Source organism: Zingiber officinale, chromosome 1A (assembly GCF_018446385.1).
Source record: "Zingiber officinale cultivar Zhangliang chromosome 1A, Zo_v1.1, whole genome shotgun sequence".
In the NCBI taxonomy this organism is placed as follows: Eukaryota; Viridiplantae; Streptophyta; class Magnoliopsida; order Zingiberales; family Zingiberaceae; genus Zingiber; species Zingiber officinale.
Genome location: NC_055987.1, coordinates 175,456,102 through 175,468,996, shown reverse-complemented (window position 1 = coordinate 175,468,996; position 12,895 = coordinate 175,456,102). Strand labels below are relative to the sequence as shown.

At 33.8% G+C, this 12,895-nt stretch overlaps 1 protein-coding gene across 1 annotated transcript; it reads left to right on the top strand.

Annotated features, from left to right (window-relative positions):
• Positions 1-3,634: 3,634 nt before the first annotated feature.
• LOC122007170 lies at positions 3,635-7,181 on the top strand. The gene is made up of 3 exons (XM_042562980.1): positions 3,635-3,817; positions 3,939-4,105; positions 6,505-7,181. Exons 1-3 carry the CDS (start codon positions 3,635-3,637, stop codon positions 6,803-6,805), a joined length of 651 nt encoding a protein of 216 aa, XP_042418914.1. The 3' UTR covers positions 6,806-7,181.
• Positions 7,182-12,895: the final 5,714 nt, after the last annotated feature.

The window sequence follows — 12,895 nt, the reverse complement described above, 5'->3', positions numbered from 1 at the left end:
AGTAGAAAGTGGTTGGCCGGCGGCAGCAAGGAATGTAAGAAGAGGCCGCCGGCCGGAGAGAAGAAGAAAGGAGTGAAGTTGCCGTGGGGGGAGTTCGCGTGCCCTAGTTGCTGGCAAGATGAAACGCGAACAGAAAGAGATCATGTGTTTCGCCCGCGTGAAGAAAAATAGGGGAAGGGGTGGGGATTCGATCTCAGCCGTTCATCTTGATGAAGAGAGCTGATCTTGACCATTTGATTAAAGTGATGAAGGGGCAGAGCCGTTCATTTTGATGAAGGAGATGGATGAAGATCTCTCCATTGATCTAGCTAATGAACCGTTTAGATCAAGTTGTCTTCTTGCTTGGATCCAATGGTGTATATCATTTCAAATCTGGATCAAGGGCAGAATGCTTTGATCTAGATGAAGGAGTCAGATCTCTCTTGATCTAAATCAATGGTCCACACTGATTCTGCTTGATCTACCCCATTTGACATCCAAATCAAGTCAAATTCGGTCCGGCTTGATCATAATCCATGACTCTTTTGATTTCCTACGAAACCACATTAGAAACATGCAATTAAATCCCCCATTTGACAGGTCAAGGTTGACTAGATGCTAGGCAACGAAGAAGTTTTAGTATATCAAGATTGACCAGATGCTAGGTAACGAAAAGTCTCGATAGGTTAATGTTGGTTGGATGTTGGGAAAAAAAGTTCTAATATGTTAGGGTAACTGGATACAGAACAAGGCAAGAATTTAGGTTTGGTTAGGCTAAAATAAGAGTATTAGTCGATTGACGTGGTGTATTAGTCAACTAACAGACGTAAAACCCCAAAAATAGGACTGCTACAATAATTTGCTATAGTGTTCCTATAGTAATTTACTACAGTGCTACCATAGTATAGTGGACTAATAATTCGATCAGTTAACAGATGACTTCAAAAATTGACTAGAAGTTTTAGAATTTGACTATTTGACTCTACTAATAGTTTATATCAGTCAACTTATGTCGATCAGAATTGAACAAAAGTAAGTCGATTTGATTGTTCAACTCGACTAATGACATCAATCGACTGTGTTTGATATCAGTCGACTGATGTCGATCAAGAGTTGAATAGAAGTCGATCTATTCGACTATGAGATTTGACTTATTACTATCAGTCGATTGCTAGGATGAATCATTCAATTGATATTCAAATTATTGACGTAATCAGATAAATTTCAAAAAGTTCAAAGGTCGTTCAATTGCAAAAATAGTGTCAGAGACGATATTAATCGACTGATAGGTAAAAATCAGCCTTGACCTTAAAGGCTTTAAAAGAGAAGTTTCGAGGAGATTTTTAGGGTCAGTTTTTAGAAGTTTGAGAATGAAGTGTTGGTTCATTTTCAGACCAACAAAGGCATTTCAAAGCAATCAACAACGATAAAAAATTAGATTCTTGTAAAGTTGTTACTTTCATTGTATTTATTTATGTGTATTTATTTTCTTGTTGTATTAATTGTGAAAAAGTTGTAAGAAACTTCTTCGCCTTTAGAAGGTATTCGAGAAGGAGAAGATTTAATGGTGGTAGATCGCTGGGACTAGGCCTTACATTAGTTGCTTTAAGAGATATATACTAAGTTAAAAACTAAGGTATTGTGTATGTGTTGTCAAGTTTGATTCAAGTATTCCACTGCACATTCAAATAACGAACATGCAATCGAGATCAAGTGATCGAAGCTATTCATGCATGGGTGCGAATAAACTTTATATTCATTATTATTTGATGAGATTTTTCTATATAACCTAACCTATGTTGTAACCCTTTTTCACACAACGTAAACACCCTACTAGAAGTGTTTTTTTTTTTTTTTTTTGCCTTTGGCACTTGATTATAAAGGAGAAACTATAGTAGATTCTAGAAATGATCGACTAAAACGATGATGGACTATGAAGTAGGAGTTTAAGGTTGTCGAACTATATAAACACTTATGTTTGCTTGTTGAAATCATAATAACTGTAGTAGTTTTACTTTTGTTTTTTATTTAGGTATTCAGATCTTTGAATTGATTAATTTTGAAAGTTCAGTCCACAGAAATTTTTCATTGACGATCAGAATAAATCAAAAAAATACTAATGAAGACCCATCTAAATGATCAATATTTCTAAACCTACTTTTCACGGAAAGAAAAAATCATTTATCATATTAAATCCCTTAGTTATCTATTGAAACATTACACACAGTGTTTTACTTTTGTATACACAAACAAATGTTATTCATCCCTCCTCCCCCTCTCAACTTCCTATTTCCATGTGCTTCAACAATCTCTTGATAAAATGTTGTTTGTTTTAATTATTCATGAGATAACACAATCTCTTATACTTGATTGACACAATACAAAACCAACTATTATTCTTAAGCACGAGATGTGCCCTATGTAACTTTTTTTTAAGATAAGAAGACCAAGCTTAAACTAAGTTTTTTAATCCAAGAGCTTAAATTAATTATCAAACACATTTTTATTATGTTTCTTTTTTTTAATAATCTATTTAACTAATTTTAATTTTGTTTATCTCTATCAAAATAAATTAAAAAGTACATATACATCCTAACGGGCAACCTAATGTCATAAAATTTTCAAACTGTCTAGATATCATATGTCCTTAGTAAAATTTAAATACTCATTATTTAAGAAATTCGTCCCATTTTTTTACCATCGTATCAATACTTTCCAGGCATATTTTAATTATATTTTTCTTGCTGGCACAAATAACAATAATAATAATTTTGACAATAACTGAGGATGAAGGCCTGTGTTAGCCTATTAAGCTTTAGTTTGAGAGTCTATTTTATAATTCATGAAAAAACATTTATATATTTAAAAATTTCTTCCATTATTTAATTCCTATCATCAACCTATTATTCCAGATAAATTATAATTTCTAAATTTACCTGTCCACGCTAACCTATCAGTTAATGACATAACATAATTTTTAAATTTCCTATCGGATTTTAATTTTAAAATTTCATTAATCTAGGATACGAAGTTAATAAATTATTCATTGTAAACACTTTTTAATTTATATTGATGTTGTAAATAAAATAAAATATCTAATAATAATAATTAATAATAATAATCAGATTTCTCGGGCAATCGCGTCCTGTCTTATCCCCTGCTAAACAAATCCATGTTACGTAATTGGCAACTCATCGTGGGACCATTTTACTCGCCGACCACAGAGAATCAATCGAGTCTTCCATTTCAGACGCGACCTTACTCGACGCCACGGAATCCACAGTTTCCTCGGAAGGATAAGATTTGGATATTCCGCATCAATCAAGTTTATTCAACGCCAATTTGAAATTTTGAATCCATAATTCAAGACCAAACCAAATATTTACATTCTTTATAAATTGTTTATTTGGAATTTTATAAACTAAAAGATAATTTTATATGAATAATTAATTAATAAAAACAATATCCTTTTAAATAATTTTAATAAAAATTGACATCCTTTTCATTTTTTAAGATATGTTTCTTTTTTTTCCGAAGTTATTTTTATATTTTATTTTTTTAAAAAATAATTATATATTTTATTTTTATCATATGATTATCGATTGGTCTTATGTGGGAAGGATGTGTAGTTCTTATCCACTCCCTATGAATGATAATGAGTGATAGAAATAGAATTCTATCTTTTTCTTTCTCAGTACGGACGAAAGGCGACAGCTTCAATCTGCGAGCTCTCACCGACGTCTCCCACACCTCCTCAACCCTCTCTTTCAGACCTCGCTCGCGCTTATCCCTACCACATCACCTCGTCATCATCGTCTTCTTCTTAAATCCTCATCAGGTCCCTTCCTCCACCCCTCTCTTCAACCTCCTCCTCCTCCTTCTTCTTCACTGCCGAGCTGCTGCCATTTTCGATTCCCAACTGATCGTCCATGGATTTGCCTTCTGATTTCCTGCCGCAGAGCGGCGCCGTGGAGGAGCCCGAAGACTTGCAATCCTCCTCCGTCTCTTCCTTCTACAGCGACGGCGACGAGGAGGATGACTCGTCGTCCGCGAATTCCACGGGCCCGCCGTCGGAAGAGGGGCCCCTTTTTGAGATGTCTGCGCTCTTGCCCTTGCTTCCCGTCAAGTAAGTTTTTTCTCGCCCTAAATCCTAGTTCAAAAGAGGAAATTGTGATATGGTTTGATGAATCTTAACTCGTCGAGTTCGAACCGTGTTTAGGGTTTTCTTCTAGGTCTTGCAGGTTCTCTCCACCATTCCACAGGTCTTTAGTTGGACTAGGTTGGGATGTCGCACTATCTCATCGACAGATCTTGAGACATCGATTCTCAAAGTTTAAATAAACTCTAGTTAATTGCTTTTGATGGTGGCATTAGCTTGCGCTTAAAGATTTTAAACAACTCTGCATGGGAATTAGTACATTGCATGTCGTAAATACCTTTTAAGTGTCTTTTGTAAACCCCTTTGAATCACAATTCGCCCCAATGCCAGTGTTTAAGACTGACGGATTTCTTCACCTCAACCTTGGTTCTTGAATGTCTCAAATTAGATCATCACCTTTTGCCTTGAGCATAGCCACACACCTTTGAATAATCTTGAATGAAAGTTATAAAGTATCTCACACCACTGTAAGATGCAATTGATGAAGGCCCTCATATATCGGAATGCATATACTAAAAAAAATCCCCCTGCTTGCGTGACTTTCTGATTTGGAAGGCTCACCGTGCGTGTTTTTTCCTATAGAGTTCTTTGATGCCCAAATCAAAAGAAGGAATAGTTTTTTTCTTTATCAGGATTTTTATCCCCTAGATACTCATGCCACCAAGCCTTTGTTGTCATAGCTTAAGAGAATTCTCTCCGTTAACCACAACATTAGCAACATCATTGCTATTAACATTTCCTAATGCATTTGTAAAGACAATCATCACAAATATCTTTCGTGGAGACAAGAGAACCATTTAAGCCTTGAGAATTCAATCACAGCCCATGAGTTTTTAGTCTTTGGATTCTGGAGTAGGTAGTCAAACTTCTTGATATAGTCATAACATGACTCACAATTTCAAGAATCTTAATAGCTCTATCAAACACCTTGAATTGAACCAAACAAATGCCATTTGCCCATCTTCATTGTGATGGTATCATCACGTGATTCATATGTAGCAATCCATGACTTAAAAGGACACATGTTGGAGCATTTAAAAGGTGATATTGCTCATCCCAACTGGCCAGTATTGCTGGTACCACGATAAGATATAGGCAGGTAAACCATAGGATATTTTGCCTTAACACGGCATCCCTTTGTATAGGAGACGTTAGACATCCAACTAGACATTTTGCACCTGTTGAGAATTGACTCCAAGACCTATTGGAGCAAACACTCATGCAGGTATCAAATGTGCCAATCGGGACACTTAAAAGGACACATGTGAATATTGCCATTGTTACCAAGCACCTAATCTTGATAATACTCTGCATGATATTTCATCACTAACACCTCATCTTCATTGTTTGTGATTGTCCACTTTTTATGTAATTCATACTCGCATTCTTACAATCATTTGTTTTATATCTTGGATTTTAAGTGGTCGTGTGACTTGCCTTTTGAAGTTTATCATAGAACTTAGGCAAACTACAAAGCAATAAATTGTGATGTACTCATCTTCTTATTCTCCTCATTACTTTTCAATTGACAAAAATTGTTGTTGGACTTATTCAAGCGGTTGAATACCTTCTTTTCCACTCCATTCTCAAAGAAAACAATTTCCTTATCAATAAAATACTATTTACAATGGACTTGATTTGATATAGCATCTCAACTAGGCGAATAAATAAATGTTAGCCCCTCATACGTAATGTTTAACTGAACATCAATAGATGAAGCTTAATCAAATTTTGGAAGAAACCTTGAGATTGATTCCTTTGGTAGTGATCATAATTGTACACGTCTTGTCCTTCCCCTCCCCGACAAAGCTTTTTGAAAAATCATTATCAATGAATCTTCAACAACTCAAAACTGGTTTTGCCATAAAAAACTTCTCGTGGCTAATTGTTTTAGCAAATTTCTCTCACGTAAGAAATTTCACAAACACATGACGAGATTCACAAGCACCTAGAATACACAAAATCATGAATGCTCCAATTGTAAATGTTGGAAATATTTGTCGGTAAGACCTTTCTCAAGGCCAAAATTAAATTTCAAGATCTTGCACAATTTCTTGCAGAGCCTCAGGAAAATGCTCAACTGTAGCCTACACATTGCTTATTTCTTCCTAAGCTCTACTCTTGCAAGCTGAGAATCTCTTTCTCTTAAAAAATACTAAGAAAATCATTCATTCTTTTGGGTTCGTTCTCTCTCTTTATCTCTATACTTGAGATGCATATATCCACTTAAAACTGTCTCCTGATGTGAGAAATTGGTCCTACCATATGAGGTGTACCAACTTTTAAGATATAATATTTCCTGTTTCATTTTGAATCACCATTTTACCATTTTTTTCTCAAGTATTTATTCACTTTCTGAATTATAGGAGAGGACTATCAAAGCATTACGATGGGAAATCACAGTCCTTTACATCTCTTGCCAATGTGGGGAGCTTGGAAGACCTAGCCAAGCCCGATAGGTCATTCAAAAAAAGGCTCAAGCTCTGCAAGAGCTATGGAGGAAACTTGGATTGCCACATAGCACTCTCACCTAAATCCAGAGCCATCACAAAGAAGGTGTCTCCACTGGTAAATGCCAGGAGACACAGCTTTGCAGGTCACAAGCCTCCTATGTACCCACAGAGATCTAACAGCGCTCTCTCAGGCCAAACCTTTTTGCTTGCCTAAGAGTTCCAAGAACTAACCTTGATCACAACAATACTGACACCAGACTGCCTGTTCCATGTTCAGAATGCAAGAAGCCTGTAGTATTTTGTGAAAGACTGCAGCACCCACAATCAACCAGGCCTACTGTATTCACTATTACTCTGTTGCATGTAATTTTTCCCCCCCCGGCAAATCTCATGCTGTTGGATGATTGTTTGTACATATAGCCGATGTAATCCTCCTCTTCCAGGTTAAATTCCTCATATTTCCTAGAGAAACGTTTGTCAATAACACGGCTACTGGAGATCTGTTTCTTTTGCAACATGATTTGTAGAGCCTAGTGTTAGGCAACGTGTGGATGTGGAATAGAAAATTACTGCATTTTTTATTTGTTATATATGTGGATGATATGATTGTACGATCTAAAATAAATGCAAGAATATTTGTCTAAGAAATTTGAAATAAAAAATTTAGGTCTTTGAAAATATTGTATTGGAAATTAAATTATTTTGATCAAGTGAAGGATTTTTGTTTATAAGAGAGAATGCCATTGATTTACTATATAAAATTGACATGTTAGCTTGCAATTTACCAATTAATATTTTAGTAGAGGAGTTCGTAATGGAGTTTGAAGTTATGTATTTAAGATAAACCAAGTACTAGTGTTAAGAGGGAGATATCAAAGATTTATTGGAAGATTAATATACTTAGCTTACACATGGTCAGATCTCACTTATGTTCTTAGTATAGTTAGTTTATATGTAATCCTTGTAGGTGAGTGAGTAACATATGAATGTAGTCATTTATATTTTGAGGTATTTAAAATCAGCTCCAATAAAAGGAACTTTGTTCACTAAAAACATGAAGTAGCAAAATATCAAAGTATATACAAATGTCGATTAGGTCAAAGCAGTTGATGATAGACGACCAACTTCATAATACTTGACCTTTGTGGCTGAGAACTTAGTTACTCGGAGAAGTAAGAAACGAAATATTATTACATAATCTAGTGTAAAAGTTGAGTACAAAGGGATGACCTTGGAATGTGTGAAGCAGTGTAGTTGAAATTTCTCTTACAAGACATCAACTAGTCCATGGAGCAATCAATTCAAGTATGTTATGATAACAAATTCACTAAAAAAAAAAAAATAGTGATTTAGGGACGAATTTTGTAAAATATTAAAAAAAAATCATTACAAAATACATTTGTGATGAAATTTACAACAAAAAAATTCATTACAAATAAGGCGTTGCTAAATTTGACGACGAAAAATTAGAAATTCATTGTCAGTTTTGCAACAAATATTATATTCTTTGCAAAATTTGTCGCAAAGAATATTATATTCGTTGCAAAATTTGTCGCAAATTTTGCAACGAAAATAAGTATTCATCCAAATTTTGATGTTCAAGATGTGGGATGAAAAATAAAATTCGTCATAAATCTAGCGACAAAAAGCGCATTCGTCGCAAATTTGCAACGAATGATGATTCATTGTAAAACCTATGATGAAAATGTATTCGTAGCAACCCGCAACAAAAAACAAATTCATCGGAACATTACCCAAAATTCATTTTCTGCAATGAAAAAACAAGTTCATTGCAATTTGTGACAAAAACCATTATTCGTCACAAATTTGCAACGAAAATCTATATTCGTTGTTCGATTGATATGTCTATCATACTATTATTATCATTGAACAATCACTGACGCTTCTAAAATATGTCTGATGTTATCTTTAATTTGAACAACAATCGACTGATGTCAATCATCATTCGACTAATTCAAATAGTAGAATTGAACAAGCGAGTCACACTCGCTTCTGTGCTCTTTAATTTGACATTAGTAGAATAGAACATGCAAGCCCCACTTGTTTCTGTACTCTTTACGAAAATATCAATCGATTGATCCCATCAATCTAGCTGAGCAACTGAGTTTGATATTCTTCTGTTTTAATTTTTGAATTTATTAGTCGACTGACTATAACATGCTGTACAATATTGTAGCATACTATCTAGCACTGTAGTGCAATATAGAGTTCTATATCACTGTAGTAGAACTGTAGTTGTATTGTAGCAAACTCTAATTTGGGGGTTTTGCTTCCATTAGTCAATTAATACACCTTATCAATCGACTAATACTTCTCATTCAACTTAGGTAAAGTTGTATTCTCATTTTGCCTAGTATCCAATTGGCTTCAATCTTCCAGGACTTTCTTTGCTCAGCATCTGGTCAACCTTGACTTGTCGAGACTTTTCATTTCCTAGCATCCGGTCAACATTGATCCGCTAGGACTTCTTTATTGACTAGAATCTGATTAATCTTGACCTGTCGGGACTTCATTACTAAGTCTCCAGTCACCCGTGACCCACTTAGACTTTTTGTCTCGTGCCAAGTGTTCGGTCCTCCATAACTCACTTAGACCTCCCTCCTGCCAACTCTCCGTTGAACTTCCGATTACCAAGTATTTGGTCTTCCATGATCCACTTAGACTTTCTGCCTCGTGCTAAGTGTATGGTCCTCCATAATCCACTTGGATTTTCTGTCTCATGTCAAGTGTTCAGTTCTACATAACCCACTTGGACTTCCCTCTTGCCTCTCCATTGGACTTCTGATCATCAAATATCTAGTCTTCTATGACTCACTTGGACTTCTTTCTTGCTAATTTCCTTGTTAGACTTCTAACATCATCAAGTATTCGGTCAATTTTGACCTACTTGACTTATTTACTATCAAGTATTTGGTCAACCTTGACCTACTTGACATCTTACTAACATATTGATCAAACATCGAAATTCACACTCGAGTCAACCCAAGCTTGGTCAACCTTGACTTGAGGTCGATTACACCAAAATCCTTTTGATTTTTTGTTCAAATTCTTTTAACCAAAAGTTTTTGATAACTTAAAAGACCCCAAATTCATACCACATGAACACTATCACATGTTTGTCCATGTTCGTTTTACTAAATTTCAAAACAAAAAAAAAATCGCTGCAAAATACATTTACAATGAAATTTGTTGCAAATAAGGCGTTACTAAATTTGGCGATAAAAAAAAAAATGAAAATTCATTACAAAATCTACAACGAATATCATAATCGTTGCAATATTCATCGCAAATTTTGCGACGAAAACAAATATTCATCGCAAACTTTAATGTTCAAGATGTGGGATGAAAAATAAAATTTGTTGCAAATTTAGCGACGAAAAGCGCATTCGTCATAGATTTGCGACGAATGATGATTCGTTGCAAAAATTGTGACAAAAATGTATTTGTTACAACCCACAATGAAAAATAGATTCATCGAAACACTACTAAAAATTCAATTTATGCGACGAAAAACAAGTTCATCTCAGTTTGCGATGAAAACCCATATTCGTTGCAAATCTGTGACTAATATCTAAATTCGTTACAAATTTGCAATCCAAATCTATATTTGTTGCTAATTTGCAACGAAGTTCAAAATTCATAGTAAATTTACAACAAATATAAAAAGTGATCGTAAATTTGCAACAAATGTAAAAAGTCATTGCAAATTTCTATCGAAAATCTAAATTTGTCGCAAATGTCCAATGAAAATCAAAATTCATTGCAAATTTCCAACGAAAATCAAAATTCATCGCAAATTTCTAACGAAAATGTAAATTCGTGGTAAATTTCTAACAAAAATCAAACTTTATCGCAAAGTTTTGATAAAAATTGTATATTACGATAGATTTGCAACGAACCCTTTTTCATCGCAAAAGTCATCGCAAAAGTCGAAAAAAAATTTGGCACCTTTCTATTTCCATATTCTACTGTATATACAAATTTTTTAGAACATGTTCAATATACAATAGATACACTTAATACAATATACACAATACAAAAAACTAAATACAATACATACAAATATAACAAAAATGAATACAATACTCACATATGACATAAACCAAACATATTCATTGTCAACCATAACCAAACATATTCCATATCCAAATACAACTAACCAACAACATATACCAACAATACAACTAACAACAAAAATAAATACAACAAAGTTCAACCAAGTTACAACAAACATGTTTCTAAGTTGATATCCAAATTACAATCTCATACCAAAATATCTCAAAACATGGGAAAGATATAATAGAAGATAATTTAGTACTCAGGAGATTTTTCTCATTCCAATCTTCTTCTTTTTCTACCTGCATCAGAAAAAAAATAAATAAATAAAATTATTTTTAACAAAAAGAAAATCCTATAAATTAACACAAAATAAATATGTAAAAATTTACTTATCTTACGTGGATTTCCAACCACTATTATTCTTGGCCTCACCAACCATGTTTGAAACAAAAATAATAGTATTAATCAAAAATAAAAAAATAAAGAATTTACAAACTTAATAAAATAAATTTTTTTAAAAATACTAATTACAAATATTCATGGATCATCGTCGACGGCTGCGGCATCATCACAAGTACCAAGAGGAATTTGACTTGGACCAAAGCTAAACTGCTAAAGGTGTTGAATAATAAATTCTTATTGTTTACACATTTCTATCATTTTCTGATCCCTTTGTGTCATTTGTTGCTGTATATCTACAATTTGTTGATCTCTTTGATATATTATGTCCTTCAAATTGCTAATCTCTTTAGTTAAGTCATGGATCTGTGTCGTTACTATTGGTGGAGTAGAAGAGGAAAAAGATTTAAGAGCAACATTATAGGTTCTGCTCATATAACTTATACTTAATATCCTTCTTGTTAGTATTAGCTCTAGTATCAATTATGAGATGATTGTAAAGGACTCATTTTTACATCATATTTCATTATTAATAAAAGACCAAGTTAGGTATTATATTTGTTTCAATTCAGTGTCGATTGAATAAGTATAATAATGTCCTTGGGTAGTAAGTTCTTATCTACAGCATATCGATTGGTTGAATTGATAGTGAGACATTGTAGATATACATGGAACACTACTCTTAACTATTCCTAGTCAATCATTAATATACAAGGACAATATTAATGCGTTGAGACTAGTATGTAGGTCAACGGATGACTTAATCTCACAAATCATGGATATGAAATATCAGGTTAACACATGGGTATATATTAGAGAATATATACTGAATGACCCGTCATGAGAATATTTCATGGATCGTTATATGAGTGTCATAAACATTCTCATGTGACTATTGATATGAATAGTCCTTAGACCTGAAGTCACTACAATTCCCTACATAATGAGTTGTATACTTTGGTATCGGCAAACGTCACCTGTAACAAGGTGGACAATAAAGTCGATCACTGGGTATGCAATGAATTATACAGAGGGATGTGAGTGATGTAGATGAGATCAATCCCTTCCATATGAAGAAAGCGATATCTGTGGCCCCTTGATTAGTAGGACACAAGAAATCATGTCATGCTCAAATGAGTCAATATGAGATATTGAGCTTATTTGATTCAGTGTGTCTACTTAGATATCAAGAAACACAAAGGTTAATAAGAGGATGACATGTTCTATGCCTCATTGATCAATCTGGATATCAAGGATAAAGGGACCAAGTCATACAATATAATAGTCACGGACAGGTTAGGTCGGATCTCGACTTTCTCATCACTTGGGTAGCAATGGTGTCTTGCTAGATGTCACTCATTGCTTATGTATCTAAATGTTGATTTGGGTACATTGCCAACGTTACGAGAACCTATTGGGTCACATACAAAGAACAAGTAGATTTGGAGATGAGTTCATATGATGAATCATTGGATTACACCTAATCCGAATTGGACTTATTGAGTTAGACTTAATTGGATCTAATTATTGGATTATGCCCAATTCAAACTAGACTCAAGGAATCAATTCAAATTAATGAAATGTGATTCATCGAATTTAAAATTGATTGAGATTAATTGAGTAAAACTCGATTGAATTAGACTTGAGTTAGACTCAAGTGAATTAGACTTGAGTTAGACTCAAGTGAGGATTAATGGAGATATTCATTGAATTTCGAAATTCAATGAATCATTTCATTCAATTTTTGAAATTGAATTTAAAATGAGGAGTTTCAAGTGTGGTCATTAATGGAGTGTAAATATTCATTAAGGCTCATTAATTGAAT